At 39.9% G+C, this 26,095-nt stretch overlaps 1 protein-coding gene and 1 long non-coding RNA gene across 5 annotated transcripts in view; one reads left to right on the top strand and one right to left on the bottom strand.

Moving 5' to 3' along the window:
• frmd3 (FERM domain containing 3) overlaps positions 1-26,095 on the bottom strand; it is a 47,937-nt gene that overhangs the window by 5,461 nt on the left and 16,381 nt on the right. Inside the window, exons 4-17 of one of the 3 annotated variants that reach the window (XM_017413847.3) lie at positions 25,036-25,078; positions 21,122-21,203; positions 18,614-18,711; positions 16,193-16,316; positions 15,311-15,398; positions 14,305-14,393; positions 13,982-14,045; positions 13,606-13,707; positions 12,000-12,008; positions 10,333-10,421; positions 8,475-8,549; positions 7,316-7,384; positions 7,028-7,158; positions 274-502 (exon numbers count right to left, since the gene is read on the bottom strand). In XM_017413847.3, coding sequence (XP_017269336.1) covers positions 274-502; positions 7,028-7,158; positions 7,316-7,384; positions 8,475-8,549; positions 10,333-10,421; positions 12,000-12,008; positions 13,606-13,707; positions 13,982-14,045; positions 14,305-14,393; positions 15,311-15,398; positions 16,193-16,316; positions 18,614-18,711; positions 21,122-21,203; positions 25,036-25,078 — 1,292 coding nt within the window. The remainder of the gene's footprint in view (positions 1-273; positions 503-7,027; positions 7,159-7,315; positions 7,385-8,474; positions 8,550-10,332; positions 10,422-11,999; positions 12,009-13,605; positions 13,708-13,981; positions 14,046-14,304; positions 14,394-15,310; positions 15,399-16,192; positions 16,317-18,613; positions 18,712-21,121; positions 21,204-25,035; positions 25,079-26,095) is intronic. The other 2 variants (XM_017413853.3, XM_017413854.3) reach the window with 2 other exon arrangements.
• Positions 1-26,095, top strand: part of LOC112450418 — a 26,239-nt gene extending 144 nt beyond the window's left edge. Inside the window, exons 2-9 of one of the 2 annotated variants that reach the window (XR_005233140.1) lie at positions 2,791-2,878; positions 3,891-4,007; positions 10,907-10,954; positions 16,057-16,162; positions 18,574-18,698; positions 24,657-24,758; positions 24,867-24,955; positions 25,057-26,095. This is a non-coding gene — a long non-coding RNA (uncharacterized LOC112450418). The remainder of the gene's footprint in view (positions 1-2,790; positions 2,879-3,890; positions 4,008-10,906; positions 10,955-16,056; positions 16,163-18,573; positions 18,699-24,656; positions 24,759-24,866; positions 24,956-25,056) is intronic. The other variant, XR_003039048.2, reaches the window with a different exon arrangement.

Below are 26,095 nucleotides of genomic sequence, written 5' to 3'. Positions count from 1 at the left end.
ATTAAGCTTCCTTAGAAGAAACATCTAGAGTTTGCCACAACTGGGCCTGAGGCGTCATGCTGCCAGCAATAATAATCTAGCTCTACTCTGCACATAAACAGCCTAAAAAAAAAACAGATCAATAAAAGCAGCCACAGCAAATGTAAGTCTGGGTTCATTTAAATATGTAAAGTTTAAACTGGAACAGCTGACTGCCAATTAAGTAAACATTGTTCTAAAAGAAAAAAAGGTCAAGATGGTTTTTCACACAAATTTGCAGAGCTTGTTAGAGACCTGTAGGAAAGCTCAGAAATGGTGAGCGCCTCCTCATCTTCCTCAAGCCTCTCTTCAACTTTGGGCGTTTGAGGTCGGAGATTTGAGGTTTCCATGGAAACACAGTGAGACTGCAAGTCATTGCTCAGACTCGAGTTTTCTCCCTTTGTACTTAGCTGCTCGGTGTGTGCGGGAGCAGCCGGAGGCTCCAGGGGAGACAAGGGAACCGGGTCCTTCACAGCCACCACACCTGGGGACAGAAAATGAGAGGTTTTAGCCATCAGAGGGTTCGACTGGAAGACTGAATCAAAACGCAGGCGTCAGGCTAGAGTGTTCCTGGAGAAATGCAAATCGCAATTTTATTTTCCACACCGTTGCTGTAGTGGAGACTAAAACAATGATCCACAGTCCTGTTGGCTTACAGTTTGGAAAACAGGTTTGGAGTAAAGTCTGAAGCTGCTGACAGCCTGGGTAGTTTCTTCATATGTTTATCTTTCAGTGCAGAATAGCACTGACTGCTTTTACAATCTAAACATTACATGTTACATATATAAAACCAGTCATCTTGTACAGGAGCTGCATTTTACACTGCAGTTCAGAACATCAGCCACATGATGGCGCTCCCATCTTAGTTTAGGATACAACATATGCCGAAAAAAACGGAAAAACGACCCACTCAGTGAAAGTGCCTGGCCTTGAATCAAACTTGAACAAAGTGAAGGCAGTTCTGTAACATTTTGACATGATATGTAAAGGTTGTCATCAGCTTGGCTCTAAGGGTGTTACAATATTACAATACTGTGTCAAAGTCAGCAGGGAACAATAAGTGTGAGACATTCAAGGCTATAATGAACTTTGTTGTGTTTGTTTTCATACTTGTTGACTCTGGTTTATAACTCAACAACCTTAAAATGTTATACTGTTGGCATTTTATTCTGAATGATTCATCCTGGTCCTCTGAGTTTAAACCAGTCTGAGGCGTTGACTTAATGATAACGTTTGAGACCTAATTGATGAATTTGAATTTGTGCTATGTGTGTGTGTGTTAAAAATAAAACCAGCTGCCTTCCTGCTGCAGATTAAGTAGAACCCGGGAGGGGAAAAGGACAAATGTCCGCTGACGTACAAACCACTCAGCTAGTCGTCAACTGAGAGTCTCTATCTTGGCGATTTGCGATCATACACACGTCCATGTGTGAAAATCACAGCCAGAGCTAATGACCGAGGAGCGAGGGGTGACAAGCACAGTGGAAACAGAGTCAGAAAAATGACAACTTGTGTGTGAACTCATTGAGGAAAAAACAGAGATGAGTTACGAGCTAAAATTATGGAACCAGAATTACAGAAGCTGGAGGAGGGTAGATTAAAATACACGTTACAAAAACGTTAAAGAACGCAAGACAGGTTGATGGCACTTTTACCATTATTAACCTGTGTAGTTATTTATTACACTAATGTGTCATAAACTGACCTGTTTTACTAAAGTTTCCTCTTTCCTTCTTTTTTAGATAACACCACTGATCCAGTCTAAACACCAAAACATGGTTGGAAAATAATTATTTCCCACAGTTAGGGTCTTTAAGATGTGAAAATACTTCATTGTTCACATTCTCCATGAATTTAAGTCACCAAATAAATACTTTAAGTGTTTGAGCTACATGGTTAAGAAAAAGTTACCAATATCTAAAAATGGTAAAAATACATTTATTAAAAACCGACATGTTCAGTTCAAATTGTAGCTGAATAAATCTAAGACAAACACATATTATTCTGCCAAGTCAGAAGCCAGAAATCCCGAGACGTGACATTTAAATAAAGACTGCTGCTCCTGTTACTAATCCTGCCTGTTTTCTGCCCCACAAGCTCAGATGAAAGCTGCGCCACCGACGAGATGAACAACTCGACAGGGTGCAAGATTCCTCTGTGGCCACAAACACACACACACACACAGAGAAGCGTTTCCCCAGTTATAAACGTGCCGACAGGCTTATTCGTCTTTGCTGAGCAACTTCATTCTCAGCACTGAAACACTTAAAGTATATATTTATCTGCACACATGAGCACACGTACAAAGATAAATATTCAGTCACTGTTTTTTTTTTTAAATATTTTGCATTGTTTAAATTTGTCTTTAGGTGCTTCAAAATGACATTTGTCTGTAAAAGAAATGTTCTTGCCTGATTTAGAAAAGTTAAATAATGCGTGTTCTGCTGAGTTTTAAAGTATGGTTTCCATATTTGCCTCAATATTATTGAAATCTACCCGTTTAGCCACTATTATCGGAGGTGTAGATCACTTAAATACACTTCTTTTTGCTGAGGAACCTCCTTGAGTTTAAGACAGCAGTTAAAGAGAAGCATCAAACCTGCTTTCACATTATTTAATTTCAGAAAGAGCAAAACTTCTAAAAGAGTCCAAGGAAGGCAGCTGCCCACCTTTGGTGTCTACATATCTTTATATATATATAGCTATAAAACCTGATTTAAACACTGAAAATGTAATTATTGTGGTATAATTCCTGTCTGTGTTGCTTTCCAGATTTTTCACTCTCAACATTTCAAACGTCCTCCCTGAACTCTTCGTCCTGCAGTTTGGTGTCTGTTCATCTATCTGTGCTGCACTGGAGGTACGAAGGCTTGCAGCTCATTCAGTTTTTCCTTTTCTGATCTCGTTCCACTTTAATTACATGAGTGCAGACACACACACACGGATAAAAACTGATTCACGTGATGCTACATTTACGATTTCCACCAGACCCCATCAGACCTGGAGACTGGGCTTCAGAGCTGACGTGAAGTGTGGAAACTTTAAAAAGTCCCACTGCACTGTCTGTACTTCTGTATGCCACAGTGTTTCTGCCCTTTGAACCCAGCTTACTCTGCTCCAGCGTGCTTCTCTGGTGTCCCGCAGTGATTCCAGCGACGTGTCCCCCGTGCCCCACCAGCCTCACATAAACGTCTCGTGTCGTGTGGTTAGCGATGCGTAAATGGAGGCTCCGCCGTGTTGTGATCTTAACCTGACACGTTAAAGCTTCAGCCACCACCACTGATGATGACGCCGATGCTCGCTCTTCTGCGGCCTCCCCTGGGTGGAACAGCTCGAGAGGCCCGGCCTGGCCCTCCTCCGTCCCTTCTCCATGTGGTCCCTGCGGCGTCGTGTCCAGACCCAGTCCTACAGTCCTGCTCTGGCTTCTACTGCTTCCATTGCTGCCTATGTTGGGATGGTCTCTTAGTCCGAACTCCAAGCTGCTCTTCACGAGCTCGCCTCCAACATCGCCGCTGTTTCTGTGCTCAACGAGCTCCATGACTTCGGCCCAGCCGCCTGCAGAGAGAGACCCCCACACCCTGACTGCTGCTCACGCCTAAACATAAGCACAGCGGTAGACGCCACGAGACTTTAACCAGACACATGCCCTGACTGATACACATGCCCTCTGTGATATTAACAAAGAGTTGAGGGGGCATTAGAGGAGGATCAGGCCCAAAGCTGCAGTTTCTATAAATAACCCGGTGGTCCCAGCTGCAGAGGGGCAGCTAATCTAACTGTGATTACAGAAGGGCAGGCCTGACCTGCAGTGGGATGGGGATCACTTTCTTTTCCTTTACACGTGTCTGTTTTTATCTCTCTTTCCTCCTAAGATACACTTTGATCCATTAAAACAGCCAAGGACCAAGCAAACGTTATTCGCTGAAATCCGCCACCCGAGCCCCCGATTAACGAGAAGAGACGTCACATCCACGACTCGAGGCTGTGCGGTGAGACACAAATACAAAGATATGTCCAAATGAAGCATCTAAGACAGGAAAAGTGTGTGTTTGTGTGTGTGTGGGGGGGTTAGTGGATAAGAAGGGAACAGGCTGTTCCAACAGCACAAGGTCAGGACTGACCTTGGGTCAGCTTCCTGTTTCTCCACCTAATGGTTGAGATTAGAGCTCTGAATATAGATGGTCCTAGACCACCTTGAGGACACTTTATCCTGAAGTCCTATCAGCAGCTTCTTGAAGCAGTCAGCATTTTCCAGTTTAAAGATCCATGAAGTGAACCGGTTTGTGTTTTGGCTGTGGGATTTCTAAACTAAAATAGGTAACACTAAGTGTGATAAAACAACTTATTCTAGTTCAAATTTTGCATTACGACTTACTATTCCTAAAAAAAAGTGTTATTTTCTCTTTGACTAATTAACAACTAAAACATTAAATATTTATACTCAGCTGTTTACCACAGAGCGTCATGAACCACAGAGGGAAATAAAGCTTTTTTTAAATGAAATTAAAGTCCAATACTCCTCGTGCATTTTGTCAATAAGCCCTTGGTTTAAGGCCCACCTCTTTCTGAGATGGATCTTTGACTCTGAGCTACAGAGGAAATAATTAGATTGTGATGAGGGGGAAAACAGAGATCAAGAAACAGAAGGAGAAGCCATTAAAGTGAGAACACGGCTGACAGCATAAGGAAGATTACATGTCAACAGCTTAAATAAAAGGAAGTTAAAGCATCTTTATAAAATCATGAAGGAGTAAAAAAGCTGAATTTTGAGGTTTTTCTGATATTTTGGAGCTGTAACTTACTTTATTTACTTTCTTGTTTTCATGTTTTGGCATCAGTGTTTCAGTTTTCTTGTTCGTTTTCAGCTGTTAGTTATCGGCTGTTTGTGTTTCCTGTTACCGGTCTGGTCTGACATTTTTAGGTTTTGTTTTCCCTAAGCCATTCTGTCTTGCCATGTCACACACATCTCACTTGTGTATCATCAGTAAATAGACAGAAGCTCCTTGTGTGCATGTCCACTTACTGTTCAGTCCTGGTCTTTTGATTCCCCTGTTTGTTTGGGTCACTTTTTTGGGTTTTTACCTGCTCATCTGGACTCCTGGCTTCTCGATAATGATCGTTTCAGATTTAGAGGAGGAAATAAATGAGAAGAGAGGGGGCAATGAGATGAAGGGGAAGGTAAGCTGAGAGGAGGGGAGCAATGTTGGTGAAAAATGGACAATTAAGGTCGTAGCATGAATGGATGGAGCACCAGAGCAACGGTCACGGAGTGGTTCTTTACTGGAGCGATCAGACTTTTCTGGTAACAGCTTCATCCTGTCTTTGGTGTCGACTTAGTTCAAGAGGAGAATTTATCAAAATATGAGGTTTGAAAAGGTACTTCCACCTCATGCTGGCAGAAAACTGTGACACTGGCCATGTCGTCCTAAATAAAGGACTGGACATCGGTCAGAGAGGCAGCAAAGACCGGTGCTGGTTGTACTTTTAGTCCTCATGATCCGATACATAAACAGCCTGGAGGCAGCGTGTGGAAACGGTTTAAGCATGAGTAGGTTCTGCCCTTTATATTAATTAGTTCTTTTTAATTGAATCACATCTGACTGCCGCCTTCCTTTACGAACACTTCTTGAACACGACTTGTCTCCGTATTTTTATAAATTCAGTTTGTGTAAAACGACTTTCAGTTTGTCCCTAATTTACTTTCTGTACAGCCTGAATTCACGATGAGCTCGTTGTGTAAACTCCTCCTTATGTTCTTTTCATTTTCACCTCTCTGCTTCTGTCACGTTCACCCTCTCCACCTCCACGCTCTTGTACTTCACCACCACCCAAATCCCATTAATGAGATTTAGGCTTTAATGATGTGGGTTCCTATAATGGACAATAGAAATTTGCCAACTGGCATCAAGGGGCAAAAAAGAAAACCTGATTGATTGTTTGATTTTTTTTCTTCTGCTCTTCGATATCACCTCCAGAGGAACAAAAATAAATCCTGCTTTTCTACTCTGAGATAGAACATTTAAATATTTATTTATCAGCTTTAAGATTAAATAAAACATATTTCAGTACTATAATACTAAAGGAACTAAAAATAGATGAGAGAGCACAGCTGATATGTGGGACATGGTGCTGTTTAAAAAAAAAAACTAAACTAAGTGAATTGATTTGAGTTCACAATTCAAACACAATTCAAAAACCTTTAGTCCTTTTCATAGCAAATCAGCTTAATGAGGAGAAACAATATTAGACCTCAGCTGTAAAATATTTTAAAATCTAAACCTAAAAATGACAGAAATGTTGGTTTTTACCACATGAATACCCAGCAGTAACAATAACCCAACATAAATTTGCTCTAAAATTTACATTTCTGATCATTTTCTTATGAATTAGGAACATTTAATGAGGTCTTTTAAGAACTGCTCTATAAACTAAAAAAGTGTTATGGTTGGTTGTCTGTAGTAAACTTATATATCTATAATAACTAATGTTCTTGTGTTTGATTTTATGATCTTAAAGTTTGATATAAAAACATTAACTTGAATTTGTGTTTATTTCACCTCTATTTAATGACGCAAAGAGCTTATATTGTTATATTATCGACCTATTATGTGCCACCGGACGAACAGCAGCCCGAGCCCACACACGCAGATGTTTATAAGGAGATAAACGAAGAGTCGAGCCAAATGCAGAACTCTGATTGAGTTCTCCTTAACGACTCGGCTGCAGATGTTGGGCGTGTGGCTGTAAAAACACGCAAAGTCAAACAGACAGACACTCAGAGGCACGGTGGGATCCTCGGGGAGGATCATGGGAGGGGTATTTTTAGCGTGCTGCAATTGGCGTCTCCGGGGAGACGAGGCTGATGGGGGGAAGGAAGCATCAGCTGCTCAATTAACTCTGTCTGAGTGTTGCACATGAGCTGCTAGTACACAAGGGAGACCCAATGTGACTTTCCAGAGCCCTGTTACCGGAGGGCATGCGTGTGCGGCTGTGGTGTGTGTTATCTTACTGCTGTCCGCCGCCGCCGCCGCCTCTTCGTACTCGATGGTGGAGGGCAGAGCGGGCACCAGAGGCTCCATGTTCATGATGAGATTTTTGTGGCTCAGAGAGTTAAAACTTCGACTCTGACCAAACTGGGCTCTGAAAACAAAGAAAAAAAATAAACAACCATATGACTGGAAAATCAGGAAAGGTTGGAGCCCATTTTGATCTTTTACACCAGCAGGACATCAGGCAACATCTGTATTTGCATTTATTTGTTTTTTGTTTTTTTTAACTGAACATTTCTTCATCTTACCTGTGAACCTCTGGTGGGTCTCTCTGGATCTTAGAGCTGGCCTCTATCACTTCTTTAGCTACTTTTCCACTAACGAGAGGAGAAACACACATTTGTTTCATTAAAAAACTGCTTTAAATAATGCAACAATCATGAGTCAGTTCTTGAAATAATTGACAAAAAGCTCATACAATAAAAAATAAAGCAAATAAACATCCAAGAATTAAAGAAAACAAGCAGTCAGAAAGAAGAACCGGTGAAGTTCTTCATTTACTTTAACTCAAAGTCCTGTTGCCAAGTTATTATTTGTAAGATGTATTCAGAAATTATAATTAATTGCCAGTTAAAATGTACTATCACTAGAATATGCTTCTTTTTTGTCTTTATCTTTGTACAACTGAAAATAAATTAGTCGCAGTATATTAATCTTTCCTATAATCAGTGATTTTTCCGACAATATCCGTCTTTAGTTCCAGCAGTCTGATGGGTGAATAACAGGAGTTTATGGATTCTGACTCTATTTCAGGGCCAGCATTCGCTACCATCCCACTCATTAGTCTATTGTTCTTGAAATTGTTGGTTAGGTTGTAAATTACAGGGTAAACTAAGAGATCTGTGCAGCGCATTCAAAGATCAGCGTTAGCTCGGTAAATGTGACGAAAATGATGGGAATCGGCTGGACTGAGGACACGTTCTGCCTCGGTCTGTGAGGTTTAAAGCTCCCATATTTCAGAACAAATTCCTTTTATACACTATTACTCATCAATAAGCATCTAAGGCAGCTTTGGCAAGCTGATGAAATGGAGCTGTGTAAACTGTAAGCCTGGTAAAGAGCTTAGTCTGACAGGAGAATTGTGACTAATCTGGCTGCAGAACCAGACTTTCTTGTGATGTTGAGATCAAAATATTAAGTTCTGATGCTGTTTGAGATGCAGCATTTGCAGCATTGCAATGAGCCTTTTGGATATTCTGTCCAAAATTTATAAAATCGTACACAATGTTTGTCATTTTGACCATAAAACAGTTGTGAAGACTAAAAGATGATGTGTTGATTTGCTTGAGTTCAACCCTTTTCTTTGTCTTTCACATGAATTCTTCGTGCTTTTTACCACATTTCCCACGTCTTCCTTCACAGCTCAGAAAATACACCAACGCAGACGACCACGAACGTCCGTCTCACCTGTATCTGAACCTGCTGCCTTTGAAGAAAATGTTACTGCTCGAAACAGTTTTTATCTGACTCGACTTTGCGCACCTGTCGGACAGAGAGAGAGAGAGAGAGAGAGAGAGAGAGAGAGGAAGAAACAAAAGGAATCACATGCAAAGAAAAGCATTGCTACATAACTTTTGTAATATCCACTGCACAGCACTTTTCTGGATTCAGCAGTAGCTAGGTCCCCTCAGTAAGCTTTAGATTTCAGGAAATCAGGGTCAACAGCCTTAGCAGTAAAGGCAGGTGGTTAGAGAAGCATCGAAGCTGAGTGTCACACCCTCACGCTTCATCCTGCTGATTTACGACATGAAACTGGACTCCAGAGCAGCAGAGATGGTGCCACAGCACAAACCTCTGCTTGGCAGCCGTTCACAAACTCAATTTCCTCTGATTTGATTCTGCAGCTCTGATGCTTGTCTGACATCTGAGCTGGATTTCTGCCGCTCAGAGACACGCGGGGCATTAGGAAGTCAGCATACACGATTACAGAGGCTGGGCTGTCATCAGAAGGCTTAGGTAACAACATAACCTACTCCAAAAACTGTACGATTTTTACCACATTTATTTATTTTGATACAAACCTATTTATTAAAACAAGAAAGACAATATAAGAATAACCATTTGAAAGTATGAACAAAGAGAATAAACTTCGTTTACAGGCAAAGGTAGACCTTCAGACAGTCTGACAGTGCGGAGGAGGAAGGCTGCCATCTTCTGCTGGCAGAAACATCTTGTGTCAAACCTTAAGAAAACCTCGTCTCCTCAAACTTGACTCATAATACATCTTATGCCTCTTCACAGTTTATGTACATATCCTTTGAAATGTGGTATTCTCTTCATTTAAAGGGTTGTAACTTTCTTATCATAAATACAGTTTTTAGGGCCAAAAGTAAGCTTTATGAAATCATTTTTACAAACAGAAAACACTACGCCCTGATCAGATTTCTCTTTGCAATAAAAAAGTTTACAGTCAGGGACATTTTTTTCAGTTTTACAAAGCTTGTAAATGTGCAAAAACTTCACTGATGTCATATTGTATTGTTTCATAAAGTACTGCAGCATAATGTCACTGACAAATAAACCTAATATAGGCTTTGTACAGACTGCAGGTAAATGTGGCCCAAATCAGATTTTTTTTTGCCCATATATGACTCATATTTGAGTCTGAACACCACAAATATATTTTATTTAATCAGAGTTTTTCATATGAGGTACTAAATTGAATACACATCCCATGTTTTTTACCAAATGGATTCAAAGTTACAGGGGCATCTCTTCCTCTCTTTGGTTACGACGGATTCAGGAGGGTTAAAGCCACCTCAGTCTGAAGGGTCATTTCATCCAAACTTTTCCTAACTGAAGTATGGGTATGCGGATCGATCCAAACATTCATATTATCGATACCAACTTTGGTTTTGAATTGTATCAGTACTAACAGGATGTGTTTTTCTCTCCTCTCCTTTCAGTACGTTGCTCCTGTTCCAGATGTGTAATTCTGCTTCAGAGCAGCAAGATGAAATGTAAAAAAGGAATAAAACAAGCATGGCAGATTGTAATGTAGGCTCCGACTGCACAATAATTTCAGAGCTCACACACACACACGCAGCATCCATATTTACTGCCATAAACACAGCGTGCTTCGTGGTACGTTACGTTTAAATGATAATGTGACCCGCAGTGTGATCGCAACCTAAGAGTTGTTTTCTCAATTACACATTACCACGAGGTATTAATTGTGTTTTTGCTTGAAACGATATTCACAGTCTCATCTCCCAGCAAGACGAGCTCAGTCAGCATAAAAGTGTGTTTCTGTGAGCAGACGCACTTGTAAAAGGCCTGATTCTCCACCCCACACTTCCATAGGTGCTTACACGCTGCAGGGGTCGAGGTGTGAAATGTCAACACCAGCTTTTTCTGCACAGAAAAGGACAGACAGAGAAAGAAAAGGTAGGGGATGATTACCAAAACGGCGTGCGAATCAGTAGAAGTGCTGAACATAACGTGAGGGAGCTGCACAAAACGCTGACCCACAGGCCAAAAGCTGTGAGCTTAGCACGATATGAGACAGATATAGTGATCTGGCCACAGCGTTCGGCTATAAAAAGGGCTTGTAGCTTGCAGAAGATGGGTCTTTATGGGCAAGGAGGGTGGATTTATTCCTGCAGAAGTGTAATTTTCAGCCCTGCGTGTCTGGTAACATGAGATACCAGATCAATTTGGCTCAGAGGCGAGGTTGGAGAGGCAGAAGCAGAGAGGAAACAGCAAAATCAATAACATGGGAGTGAGTTACTGTAACACAATATGATGCCTGACGTCACAGCTCTGAATTCCCAAAGCCGTGCAACTTTGATGTAAAATTTGAACAGTTTGTTTTGTCTTTTTTTTTTTGTTGTCTCCAGGTCACTACAATGCACAGCTCCCTCTTTATCACACATCAGGTGTATCAGGTTTGAGACTTACACACATGCACTGCAGCATGTGTGTGTGCGTGGTCGTGTGTGTGTGTTTAGGTGTGTGTGTGAGAGAGAGAGAAAGAGAGAGAATGGCAGAACTGCATGTTTTTGAAATCCTGACAAATTGACTTTCGTCCCACTTTGGCTGACATGCAAAGAGGCTTTCGCAGCATGATTTATTTTATGAACAGTTTAACGACCAATAAACTCATTAACAACAGATACAGAAATAAATATATCTTCTTAATGCATATCTGTTTGAAGGCTCAGATATAGTTTTGAATGATACTGCAGGAAGTAAAATCTGAGAACGCAGTGACTCTCTAGTTTTGATGTAGTCGATTTGTCTTTATGTTGAAAGATAAAAATGTATCTCGTGTTTTTATTCTTTTTCTTGAATTTCAAGCAGCATGGTTCCTCTTTTGAGTGTAAATAACAGTAAAAAAAAATAGCTTCTGAGCGCCACCACTCAGTGAGAACTGATGATAAAGTAGATTAAATCAAAGGTAAAAGAAATTTCAAGGTTTTACATTTTAAAGTCAATACAAGTTGCCATCAGCCCAAAGTGGGAAAGATAAACACAGGTGAGAGCAGGAAGTGAATTCATGATGAATAACTCTGAACAGACATCAATAAAGAACAAACACACACAAACACACAAAAGGATTTAATAAAAAAAAAAGACATTAAGAGATTTTAAACAATGTGCATGAACTCCACAGAAAAGGTGATCGATTATGCATCATTCTGGTGCATAATCTGCAGTTCAATGAAGCTTTGAAGCTACATTTGATCATGTTGCCATGAAGGGATCTAAAACTAAAATATATCAAATGAACATTTTAAAACAACCAATAAGAATGCATGACGACTTGACAAAAACGGAGACCAACAATAACATTAAAACGTACAAAAAAACAACAACAAATAAAAGGTTTCTCCAATCATGAGCAGAGGTAAAGGCAGGACTGCAGGGAGAGGTGTCAAAGTGAGGATTTAATAATACTTTGTGCCACCATTATTACTTATATTTACTCACCCGGGAAGACTATGTTTAAACAGAGAGAAGAGACAGAAACACAAAGATAAAACTACATCTCAAGCTTTTCATGAGTAGCCGAACAAACAGGAGCAGACTGACATGCTAAGCTGGGATGGAAGAGCGCGGTGAAGCTGTAATGAAGAGAACAGTTATGAAACCAATCAGCTGACTGGTAGATTAAAATGATAGTTCACATCTGTTGAAGTGGGGATAGTTATAAATAGCCATTTGAACAACCTCAGTTTGGAGAAACAGCTTAATTCCAACCAGATTAATCAGCTAACAGCGGGTCTGAGGGAGACCAAAGTGGATTGCTGTCGTCTTAAAGCAACTCCAATCTCAAGAACGTCACGGCATTTTATGAAAATGTTCTTTTGTAAGCCTTTACATCTTTGTCAATACACGAATCCCAAAACGCCCTTTAAGTTTTTGCCTATCGCTCACTGGGGAGCGTTTACGTGGCAAGCGTGGAGCTCTTTTAGACAAAATATCTGTTTTCATTACGTCTGTTGCAACTTTTACAAATGCGCTTTGCTGCTGAACAAAGAAATGCTGCCATGTATGGCACAATTTCAGAAAGTCTCACATCTGTGCATATTTGGGTCATCGAGATGCATTATAGCTAAGAGACAGGACAGGAAGGCAGAAGCTGAAGCCACAAAGGATGAGTGCGCCCTAGAGGCAGTTCGATTTTTCAGTAATTTTAGAAGTCGTTTAAGAGAATAGTCACGTTAGACTGTGACTGACCTGTTAGGGTGTAGTGAGGGTGTGTAGGCGGGACTTTCATGAAATACAACTAGGCGGCCCTCGCCCATCTTTAAATATGTCAGTGGTTGGTGTCGTACGTGCAAATACAAACCACCAACGCAGAAACTAGACCGCCACAATATTCAAAAATTGATTCAGAGGCATTAAAAAACTGCAGATATGGAAGAAATATCTGCAACAATGCAAAGAAAGTCTAGGCAAAGACCACTCCAGGACGTCAGCATCACATTTCAAAACATGGTGGATATATTTCAAGAAGTAGTGCTCATCACCGTGTAACTACGCTTCCATGACTCCTGAAGGTCTTTGCTACCAGTGATAATTAAGATTTAAACAGTAGGGTTCACATTTATTGTTTTTCTCACTGACAAAGGCAGCAGAACTGGTCTTCATCTCTGAATGTCTGGAAGGTAGGGGCTGCACAGTTCATGAAGCCACTGTTGCACTTCCTGTGCAGACCGAAGCACTCCCTGCAAGAACGTCATACCAGCTGAAGTTGTTTAAGAAGGTGAAAATCCACTTAGTTCACCGGTCCGATCAGAAATAAACTCTGTTCCTCCAAACTCAGGTTGTTTGAGAAGCTATCTACAACAGGTAAGATAATGCTTGTTCATATTGTTTCCAAAGAACCCCACTTCACACATCTGAACTATCCCTTTAAAGAGCAAACTTGATTACAATTCTCCCAAATTATTAGCAAAATAAAGCACATAGGATGATTTAAACCAAGATGAAGACATCGGCTGCAGTAAGGTCAACTTATGAGGTCATAAATAACTACGATGCACAGTCAGACACCAAATGGGAGCGAGGAGAGTAGTTGTAACACACCCACCATCCTGTTACAGGGAATCCTGCCTGTTAAGGAGATCTGAAACAGCGACACACATATAGGTTGTGTGTGATGGTGGACAGGATTACAAACAGTACAGTTTATCTGACATTACACAGATGGAGAGGAGGAAGAGGGGAGGAGAGATGGCAGAGGGCGAAAGACGGAGAGTTAAGTTTGAGTTCACAAAAGACACAAACAACTGTGCATCTGAATCCAAATCAGTCACTTTTTTTTGCAGGATTACAAATGTTGGCAGTAGGGATTATTGATTCTGCATGATGACAATAATGACTTGTGCAATTCATCATCATGATGAAGCGAATCACACGCCACACGCTACTCATCATTTTTAACCTTTCAGAGACAAAACACTCACCTCTTTCTGGATCCCGATGACATAAAAGGTTTTCCCTTCAAACTTCAGCTTGCTGACGTCAGTCCTGCAAAAAACCACAGAGGGAAATATAACAACAACAAAAAAAATCTATTCATGATTAAGCGTACAAAAGAAAAAAAAATCATGAGATCAAAAACATTAAAAAAACAGCTGGTTTAAAGTGGTGTCTGTAGTGGTATTTATGAAGGTTACAGTGTATTAAAAACATCCCTAAATGTTGCTCCATGATCTTAACGAAAGCAAGTTTGACAAATTGTCGTAAATTATTCTCAAAGATTACAATTTAAGACTTTAAGCTGTACCATTTGAGGAGGTGAATCCTCTTGTTTCCCTGGAAAACCACAAAACCTGTGGCTGTGAAACCCAGAAAAGCGATTGCACCTGTGAAGTCCTGGAAAACACACACACACACACATTGTGTGCCTTACGGTGGTTTAACAGCAGGGTAGTAAATGCTAAAGTAAAGGCTTCACGCCAACGCAGAAATCACAGGATGCTTTCAAACTTCAACATCTGGTTGCTGCGAGCTTTCAGAACGTACAGAATAAATGGACTCGCTTCACGTGGCGAGGCGAAATGAAACCAACAGCTCACAGCTTTACAGTTTCTGAATCTTTTCTCCCAGGCGTCTCTGTAGTTGAATACAAATCGCCCTTTTTTTGTTCTGTTGTTCACAGTTTGTCAGTTTTGTTCTCTGATCTCCACATCTCTATAAGTTCCCAAAGTCACAGCAAAAATCTGACGTTAAACATGACAGTAGTGTGCTGGATTAGCAACAAATATAATTATAACATTTCTTTCATTATAACAAAGAAGATCATGACCGTTATGAGATGCTTCAGTTCTTTAAAACACTGTTGGTAAATGGATAAAAGAGAAATTACATTTTCACACTTAATTCACAGTAAGTTCGTGTTTTACAACAGAAGACGACAGTAAAGGTGGAAGTGTGACATGAAATCACTAATTTATGCAAATTTACATCCACTAAACATGACAATAGCTTTACTGAAATATGGTAAATAAATTGAACATTAGAAGAGGATAAATGTCACTTTGACCATAAAATGCATCATTAATTAAAGGCCTATTAGTCCTTGAAGAAACTCCTTTCACGCCAAAGTTTTAGATTTTTGGAGTTGTAGCCCTTTTGGTCAAACTTTAAAAATAACTTTCCTGGTTTGTGACGTATTTTGCTAACAAACAAACAAATGAACACACACACACACACACACACACACAGGCTGAAGCATTATTTCCTGCCTTTCTGTGGCAGGCAATAATAATTATTAGTCTCAGTAAATTCACCTTGCATGGATGTGGGTCGACTCCATACGTTTCCAGGGTGTATGCTCTTTGCAACATGTTCAGCTCTGCGAGTGCAGCACACTGGCCCCTGAAGGAGAAGAAAGTAAGGTTGAGACACAACAGAAGGGTGCACTTTCTACTTATTAGTGGTTTAAATCACCTGATATTATATACATAAAAAAACCTTTTATTTAGTAGAAGCCAAAAATCAAAGGTCAACCATGTTGTCGAGCTGAATCACTCCTGATCAAAACGCCACACAATCCATTTCATCAACTTATGCTTAAAGCAAATTGTTTCTTATGTAAAATATCTTGGCTGTGGAAAACACCTGCAGTCTCCACAGCTCAGTGTTAATCTATACGCTGTTAATCCTGTCAGGGCGGACAGGGGCCACTCGTGAGGGATTTGCCTTTGATGCGCTCTAATCTTCATGAGTGTGACGGTCACAAGCCCCACAGTCATTAATCACAGGAGATACATACAAACATCCCAACAGACATCCCAGGGGAGAGGCTTTACATGACGCTATAAAATGTAATCTTATAATATAGGCGCTTACTCTGTCCAAACAGTACCAGAGGTTTGATCCATTATAATGCTTTGTAATTTTCTTTAAACCATCTTTAAACTTCTGTCTGAAAGAAGAACTTGTAAGTATTTTATGCTCGTTCCTCTAAAGTGAATCTCTTCTGAACCCAGTGTCTGAAATGTGATAAAACATAAATTTCTGGGTTTGTCTGCAGTCGGGATGAGAGACGAGCCGAGCATCACAGGAGCGAACAGCTGCTGTCATCCACCTCACACGGATAACGAAGACCGTGCTCCCGACAACAAACAACTCCACCAGTCGTACGAAACACTTTCTTTCTTTTCTCCTACCTGAGCTCATTCTTGTGGATTTCCATAATCTTCCTCTCCAGCTTGAGGGATTGTTTAGGGAACAGTTTGAAGTCTCTGATGTAGTCGGATGGGTGCTCCTCCGGGTCGTAGTCTCCAAGCTCAGCTGGAAGAAAAAATAAATAAATTAAAGATTATATCAACTATATTAGCCAGACGCAAAGGAGATCAAAAAAATTTCCCAGATTACACAAAGAAAATACTGTTCATTTAAGCTTTTCTTAAATTATTTTGCTCAGAATTAATGTTTGGGGAGTTTCCGTGAGGATTTAGACCTAATTTTAGCACAAAACTAAAGTGGATAAAAGTTACAAATAATCCGTCCATAACCTCAGAGAGTGGATTATTCAGTACAATCAGTCATAAAATTATTTTACAGAGACTTGAACACATTATTGGGATTAAAGGAAATAATTCAAACTGGTTTAAGACACATTTATAAAGAAGATTACAGTTTCTTGTTGAAAACAAATGTATCTTTTTCACTTATCAAAGTCATGGAGTTCCACAGGGTTCTGCATTTGTTCCCTTTTACTTTACCAGACACAACAGCATAAATCTCTATCCTATTAGGCAAATAATATTCAGTTATTCTACCTCATGAATCCATGTGAACCCAAATGACCTTTCAGGTGACATGCTTGTCTTGGAGATAAAAAGGCCTGCATGACTATCTAAATTCAGAGAAAACAGAGGGGTTGTTGGATTTGTTTTCCAGCACAGATATTATAGGGAACTTCAGAGATTAAAAAAGATGTTTCTAGCAATTGTTTTTGCAACATTGCCAAATTGGGAACATCTAGTTTGAAAGTGACACAGAAAAACAGTTTTTTTGTTACATCTCGGCTCGACTTTTGTAATTCTTTATCATCAAGATGCCTCAATGATGCAGCTGTTATAAAATGCATCAGAGAGTCGTAATGAGGATCAGGGAGAGGCCATAATTCTCCCGTTTAAGCTTTGCTTCATTGGCTCCCAGTTATACAGATTTAAATTATTCCTCATCACATTTACACTTTTAATCCCGACCTTCACTGTTTTCTAAGGTTTTTGAGTTTTTTTACCCGACAGGGCTCTTTGTTCTTCTGGTTTTTAAGAGTACAAGGGGAAATAATAAGTAGAGCTTTCATCTATCAAGCTCCTCTATAGGTTCATGAAGCAAATACCTCCTAGAGCTTTAAAATGAATCTTTTTGGTGGAGATAACAGATAAGATTGGCTTGAGTTACCTTCTGCTCCTTGGACAATATCTATAATACCGCCTCTCCTGGTTTCTGGTATCTGGTTAGCTACAGAGCCCCGTTCACAAAAACACACACACATAACTTGTTTTTATTTTACCCGAGCTTAATCTGTTGTATTTGCAGAGTTTTCATTTCCAGATTGAGGTTCTGTTTGAAGAGCAGCTGAGCAAGAACCATTAGCTGCACCGAGTCAATAATGTGAAGCTTATTCTGCAGATCGTCACAAAGAGCAGTGCCTGATAATGACTTTTCCACTGATAAATGTGTTCTCTGATTGTGTATTAAATATAAAACGATGTAAAAAGTCCTATACATGATATATTGATTTCCACAGAAGAAGAGACTCGTAAGACGTTGGTGTAAAAAAAAAAAGAAGAGAACTGCTCATTGGATACAGAACAAAACCCCAGAGAGACAATAATTTTTATATTCATTCTTAATTAATAATGATAGCAAAGGTTAAATAAAAAAAAAAAAAAAAAAAAAAAAACTGGCCTGGAGTTTAATTAAGCAGTAATCCTCAAACTGTTCTTCAGCTCTCTAATCAACACCTTGACAAAGTGGGACAGGGACCCGTCCTCATTAATCCGAGCAACACAACGAGACATGGCAGACACGCTCGGGGTCGAGATAAACCAGCCAGTCACACTCAGCTCTCTGAGGAGACGAGTTATCTTAATTTAACGGTTTGTGTAACAGCCAGGAGGCTTCATTTATATGATAGAGCCTCGTAATCCATGCTAAAGAAAGTAGCTCAGCACTCTGATTTGACATTTATCTTTTAGGGCTAATTGAGAGGGGAGAAAAAAATTTTTTTTTATCCCTGTTCCCAGATGTTCACAAACATCCCTTGGTGTTTGAAAATGTGGGATTATAACATCAGTTTGATGATTTGAAATTCAGCCAGTTAATGAGCCCCGGACCAAAGGGGGCGACTGATTTATTGATCAAATAATGCACAGATTGTGCTGTAAACCTGCTGCCTGTGCTTTGCTCAAAGTACACATCTTTCTGCAATTGTGTATAAAAAGCAAGCAGGTTAACAACATTTTTGCGTCTTTTGTAATATGTAAACACTTGAACGTTTTTGTGACATGAAATTAATTTATTTTCCATACAGATTTCCTGTTAACGAGGAGGAAATCTGGTTTAGGCCTCACCCTGAACGATACAGGCTCCCAGGTACGCAGCCTCGGCGAACGGACACAGGAGGCGCCCGTGGTAGATGTCTCTCTTCAGCTGGAGGTACAGCAGATACCTGACATAACACGCACACACGCACACACGCACACACGCGAACACAGAAACACCCCATTTAGATTGAGAGTTAAATAAGGCAAAACATCAGTCTAGTTGTGTGAATGCTGATTCAGTATTTAAAGTTGTTTTCCTGATTTGTTTGTACGTTTCATCACATTTTAGTCAGTTAGGAATAGTGAACTTTTCACTATTCGTAACTTTATACATTTTTAATTATTCAACTTTATTTACATACATCTTCTTTAAAGCAATACAGGGAGATTTCTTCAATTTATTTTCAAAAACATAGTTCTTCGAAACCAACTTCTGCATACTTGCTTTATTTTTGTCTTCCTATGCTTCTTTTTAGCTTTTAGCTACCGTCTTGCTAATTTTAGCTTTTAGCTCTGATTTTGCTTTATTTTTAGCTACTGTTTTATTAAATGTTGATTTTAGCTACTGTTTTGCTCATTTTAGATACTGCTTTTCTAATTTTAGTTACAGTTTTGGTCACATTAGCCTTTTGCGTCTATTTTGCTGATTTTAGCTTCTCTTCTGCTGTTTTACCTTGAACAGTTCAGTAAACGATTCATTCTTCAGCTAATCTCAGCAAACTCCATTACTCTGAAATGAGCCTTGATTATAAAATCTGTTGCCTTTTGAAGCAAAGTGACACATTTCCAGCTTCACAATGACGGCTCCAGTTAGTTTAGCAGGAAAGCCCACAACTTTAACCCAGAACTTAGGATTATCTGGCTAGATTTCTGTAGCAGTTCTTGAAATTTGTCAAAAGCGACGTCGAACATACAGCAGAGAGTGGCGCCGTCGTTACTATGGAAACAGGCGAGTTCAGGCATGCTGCTGACACGCTGATTCGTCTTGTGTTGGTTCGGAAGCCGGGGACACGTGTTGCTATGGATACAGATGAATTTCCAAATGAGATCACATGAACCATTGAGTTTTCAACTCGTCTTCAAACTGGAGAGGAAGGAAGAAAACGAGCTTTCTGCTGTAGTTAAATCAGCTAAAACCATTTAGGAGTCCTTCTCAGCTGTGTTCGACTGACATCCTCTCCAGCTTTTCCAGTTTTTGTTTCAGTCCCAGCTTTATCTTTCACGTTTTTTTCTCATTACCCAAAATCTTTTGTCACGCCTACAGATCCAACCTTTATATTCCTCTTCCCCTGAGCAACAGAAAGGTTTAATCAGTTTATTTCTGCTTTAATTGATGTGTGCAGCATGTGTGCACTTTGGGTTTTAAATAACAATAAATGCAAACTTGAATGTTTTAAACTCTTTTTCCTCCCCTCTGGTCCTTTTCCCTCACTGTCATCTGTGCTACACTGTAAAAAGTCCACATTCTCTGAACTGAATGCATTAATGTCGGTACTAAATGGGAGATAAAGAATCAAAGATTTGTTCCTTCAGAATGTATTATCTAGTTTTACATCTATTACAAAATTTTGGGGGAAATAAAGATTAGAAGAAAAATAAGCAAAGTTCAAATAGCACATGCAGATTAAACATATTAGCTAATACGTTTTTGGACAAATATATATCTCAATACAAAGGACTTGATGACCTATAAATAAGCAGTAAAGTTCTCAAGAAACACATAGCCCTTTAAAGTTTGAAATGTGTCTATAGTACAGTCAGGAAACGGAGGATAAAAACAATCAGGAAGTGGATATTTGAGAAACAGATTAAACCTATAGTGAAAAGGTCCCTCCAGGTTTTTCAGTTTTCTGGCGCAAGATGACAGAAAGATGGGAGAATTAAGGACAGGAAGAGAAAAACTGTGACTGAAGGAAAGACGCACAGAGTCTGAGATACAAAGCTGCTCAGTTTTTGTAAAATAAATAATAATAATTCAGTCATTCTTTTACATAACAAAAGTATGTCACTAAAACTTTGCAATTAAAGTCTTCTTGTCTGTGATTACATGGACCTGAAGTGAAATTATAGAGTAGGTGGGAGAAGGAGAGGATGTGAAGACAATCTTACAGCAGGCGTTTCACTAAATTGAAGACTTGTATTCTTTCCTGTATTCTGCTTGTTTGGACAAAATGTTTGCCATCTTTATAGGATATTAAATAATTACATTCGTTCTTACAGTTAACGGGACACAAACTGCACAATAATCCTGCAAACTATTATGGAGCAGACAAAAATAAGCAGATCCTTAATGTACAGTATCCAAAAATGTCACCTTTTCACTCAGAATGGTCTCATCCTGTGAAAATACATGACTGAGTTTCAGAGAAAAGTTACAGGTTACAGATCGCAATTCTGTTCACAAACAAGCAGGCTAAAAGCAAAAACTGTTGTTTTTCTTCAGTTTTACATTCTTTTCTTTAGGCACCTTCTTAGTCTACCAACCCCAAATATTAAAGTTAAAAAAAAAAAACCTTCATTAGTGTCAGTTTTTACCTCGTCAGCTCCTCCTTTATTTTCATTGGCTCGTGGGGGTAGAACTTGACCCGGAAGCACATGGTGTACGGCTGCTGAGCTGCTAAAAGGCAAGAAGACGAGTTCAGAGAGAAATCTGCTGATTCCCTGCCTACATGACAAAGTGTCCTGATATGATAACGAATACAATAAAGAATGAAGTCCCTATGAAGAGGACAGGAGAAGGGAAGGTAAAAAAACAAAACAATATAAGCTGGTAGAAACTTACTGATATAGTGAAACACCAAACAAAGTTTAGAGAAATAAGAGAGGGAATTAAATGAAAAATAATAATAAGGGTTAAAGAAAAAAGGGAGACAAAACAGAAATCCCAATATGTCTCAGTTACTGATTAGTCTTTAATAATGGTGCACATGCTCTTTCATCTGAGTCCCAAAAGTTTCATTTGTCAAATATTCTTTGTTTATAAAGGCTTAATGTGCACATGGATGTTACAAAAGATAAGCTGCGGAGATGTAACAATAAAAGAGCATTATAGGAAATATATATATATATATATATCTTCTAAGCAAAAATAATCACAAAGCCCCTATCCCCCTGCCTTTAATGGCAGGGGCCTTTGTGGTGTTATAAAAAAAACAGCCCACATCTCCATAATACATGCTGAGCTATATGAAAGACGCAATCCTCCCACCTGCTCCTAAAGAACCGGAGCTGCTTATTTTGTTCGGGCTTCAGGGACGACACTGAAACCATTTTGGAGAAAGTGAATCGTCTCAGTAATAGGGGAACGGTCGGATGGAGGTGGCGTCACAAAGCTGAGAGGAAGGGACTTCATGAAACGAGAGGCACAAAAACACACATTAACCTGATTTGGGAGAAAATCCTGCCACAGGGAGAAGTGATGTGTCACATCTTTCCTCCATTCCCTGCTTCTCTCATCTCAAACCGTCTCCCCAATTTGCTCTTTTTTTCCTGCTCTCCTCACTAATCTGCCTTCTGTCTTTAGCTACATTATCAGTCACTGTCTCCAGATCGTTCTGAATTACTTCACCAAATTTTTCCACTTTATCACTCCTGTCTTGTTCCCTTTTACTTGACTCTCACATCAGTTTGGGGTGATATCTGCAGGCTTCCCCCCCCTCATGTCCTCTCACAGGGGGTGGGGGTGGGGGGGGATGCACCACTAATAGCTCTTATTAATTTAGAACAGGACAGAACGAACAGGACGGTCATTAAAAGGGTGGTTGAACTTCAGAGAGCAACACAAAGAGAGGGGAGAGGAGAAAACAAAGCAGAATTCAGATATAAATTAAGAAACGTGAAAACTTGGGATGCTGTTCTGTCTTGTCATCTGTAAGGAAGATTTCAAACCCCCCCGAAAAGTACAATTTGTCTCCAGCTTTTAGGAAGCAAAGGCAGATTCAAGCCCTTGATGTTATTTTAGTTGCTCTAAAATTAAATATCTCATCGTTTGCCGCAGCATAGTTTGCAGCTCTTCTTTGAGGACAAAGAACTGCAGACAAATCCAAATAGGAGTTTATAAATTCCTTAAGCAGAATTTGATTTGGGATCATCATGTTGTTTTCTAGCGTGCTAAAAAAATAAATACAATACACCGGCAGGAAACAAGCTCCATAGAATGACTGTACAAGCCGTTTGTTGTTTGACAATCACTTTGAATAATTTAATAGATGCAGGAGAGCCTCTAAGTGTTCCCCCCACAGTTTGAGTCAGCGGTTCCCCACCCTGAAACCAAACGCAGCTCGGGACGCCCTGCTCTTCCTTTCTGACTTGCCGATCGGTCCGCCCCGAGTTTCTCCGAAGTCAGCCAAGATTCCATCTCCTCCAAATTTCCCTCCCACACCTGAGCGTTAGATTCTGTAGCCAACAGAGCTGGAGCCCCTTTTGGCCACTTTAGTTACGTCAGGAGACCCCTGAGACCCCTGAGCTCTAAGACCTTCAGCTTGATGGCTTCACCAACCAAGTCCTCAGGTTGCAGCCGAAGGAGGCCCCAACAACTTTCAGACCACGGCTCTGCAGGACAGGTTTTAAACACGGCCAATTTAGGTTTCATGTCTCCGAAAAAATCTGAGGCTTCAGTTGAGAATCTCAGAATCAGGAGCCTCTGTCCACCCCAGATTATCCCATAAGTGTTTGATAATTTATATATATATATATATATATATATATATATATAAAGTACTTAGAGTATGGATTTATTATTATTATTATTATTATTATAAAGTCTGTTGTTGTGAGTGTTTGAGTTGTGAGGTGGACCCAAAGGTGCAAGTAAGAAGGCAGCAGGCAGACATGATCCAAAGATTTTAATCTAAAAATAAAAAGACAAACAGGTAGAAGCATGACAAAACCACACGAGTATCTGACAAACACTGAATAAGACCGAAAAGCTTACTGATTACACACCGGGAGGCAGGATTGATGAGTGAGAACAGGTGAGTTAATGAGCAGATGAACAACACGTGTGTGTGTGGCAGAGAGTACAGGAGAACTTAGGTAGCAATTGCTGGGAACATGAAAACAAATTTAAAAAACTGTCATGATTGGTGGAAAAGGAGGAGTGCAGACTCATGGTAAAAAAAGAAACTAGTTTATTTAAAATAAAAGAAAAACAAAACGCTGACAAGGGAGCAAGAAGAAAACTAAAACTGACTGGACATGGGCAGGAGACGAGCAGAACCAGACATCGGGGAAATAGACAGACGAACCAGCAGTAAGTGGAGGAGATGACCCGGTTTTAAAGACACAGGGTAATTAGGTGAAGTGGGCACAGGTGAGTGATAACGAGGATCAGGTGGAGATGGGCGTGGCAGGAAAACAAAAGACCGACTGAGGAGACGTGAATAATGACAGGAAACAAAGACACGAGGAACAAGAACTGAACTACGACCAGACTAACAAAGATAACTGAATAGAATAAACAATAAACTCAAACTGAAACATGAAAACAATAAAAGTAATAAACTGAATACAAAAACCCAAATCCTGGCAAAAACTAACTAAACTGGGAACAGAAAACAGACTGATAAATGAGGCACTAAAGGAACCCAAAAAGACAAAGCTACAATCCGCCACAGAAAGCCCACGATGTGACAGCTGGACTGATTAGCTGCAGTGTGTGAAGAATGTGCGCTTCATCACTTAACAGCTACTTTATTACATTTTTATCAGATTTTTTTTGTTATTATTGTAATCCAGCTCAGCCAAAACAGCTCTTGAGTGAGATTTATAGAAAAGTCAGACAAACTCCCATCAGAACAGAAACCATCACAGCTGAAGAACAGTCATTCATCCTCAGTTTCATTCAGCATTTTTCTGTCTGGCTGTTAATGGGGTTAAAATGATTGTCTCTCCACCTTTTCTGTGGCGTTTCAAATATTTATGTAGACGTGCACTAAAGCAGCCTACTTTCTGAGCTTCGGGTTGGTTTCCTCTGTGGACCACTGGTACCTGCAGCCATCTTCGTGCCTCTGAGCGAGCCTCCTCTTGTCACGTTGTCTGTCGTCACTGTGTCTCCGTTTGTCTCCCTGAGGTCTGTCTGAGGAGACGTCTGACTTTGTCAGATCACTGTCAGCGGTTCCAGCAGGAAGGATGGGCGATATCACCTCAAACCTCAGATCTCTGAAGCTTGTTTGTGCGTCATGAATTATACATCAGCGGAGCAATTTTATTTATACGCAGGAAGTTTTATATACGTGCAACTCTCTGAATATTCATTGTGCTTGTGTGTCACTGTATGCAGATGATGGTTTGACCTCGCTACAGTCCCTGTGGGGGTGTCTGCTTGGCCTTCATCAGATCTGAATGACCCCCGGGAGACAAATGCACAAAGTGCGTCCACACACACACGTTGGCTTCTTGTCAAAGTTACAAACACGACGATGTAAGGCAGAAAAAGAAGGATCACTTACACTTCATCTGCTTCACCACAGGCTTATTTGGCTCCAACCAGTGCTGAAAGAGAGAAAAGGAAAAAGGTGGATGAAAGACGGAAAACTAAACACTGGAGACAAACCGTCCAGAGCTCAATGCATGACTCAAGGAGAACAACTGAATTTGATTAACTTAACTTTGAAAAGCTTTTTTGTTTGCTTTTCTATTTAGTGTTTCCTTTTACTTAAAACTACTGTATCACACAATCCAACATTCTTCTTTTAGGTTTGGGTTCACAGCAGGAACATATGTTTTTGTTAAAACTGCAGCAGAATAAACCCCTTTTCTGTCTCCCACCTCTCTTGAAGCAACAATAAAAACATAGCGGACACCCAAGCCACTCGTCCTGCAGAAAAAGTATGCTTTGAAAGTTGTGCCGTGTGGCACAAAACTAAATGTTCTTGTTGTCACAAACAGTTTATTTAATCTGAACTACCTAAGAAACTGCATCCAACGGAGACGATCTTTAAAAATGAAAATAAAAAGCTACATTTTTAGTTTATTTCTTTGCTGCATTTGAGTAATTTAACAAGTCTGTCCCGATACAAATGGAGAAGCTATTTAACCGAGGTTTATTCTTATATTTTTAACACTTTACCAGCAAAAAAATACAGTTCATAGAAAGTTTTGTTGTGTGCATTTTCCCACGTTCCTGTAACGTATTGGAACTTCTGAACATTTGCATTTTTCTCATTTTACATAGTAAATTCAGCCTTGCTGAATGAAGCATCTGGTTTCCTCTGTGTGTGTGTGTGTGTGTGTGGGTTGTTTGAAATACGGACTCTAATATTGTTGTTTTTTGTCACTTCAGTTTGTGATAAAATGCACAGACTGCTTCCTGACTAATATCTAACATTGTGCTGACTCAGTGCAACTACTTGCTCTGAGCAAGTGTGATTTTTCTTTTTTTTGTCTGTGGAGAGCTGCCCCTGGAGACAGCCCTGGAGGGCGTGGGGAGAAATGCAGTTTGAAAAATAATACTGCACCTTATCTTAAACTGGGGATGTTAAATGTTGAAATAAACAGCTTTTGTCTGAG

The sequence above is a fragment of the Kryptolebias marmoratus genome, linkage group LG1 (assembly GCF_001649575.2).
Source record: "Kryptolebias marmoratus isolate JLee-2015 linkage group LG1, ASM164957v2, whole genome shotgun sequence".
Taxonomy (NCBI): Eukaryota; Metazoa; Chordata; class Actinopteri; order Cyprinodontiformes; family Rivulidae; genus Kryptolebias; species Kryptolebias marmoratus.
Note: the sequence above shows the minus strand (reverse complement) of the source record. Positions and strands in the feature narration are given on the sequence as shown.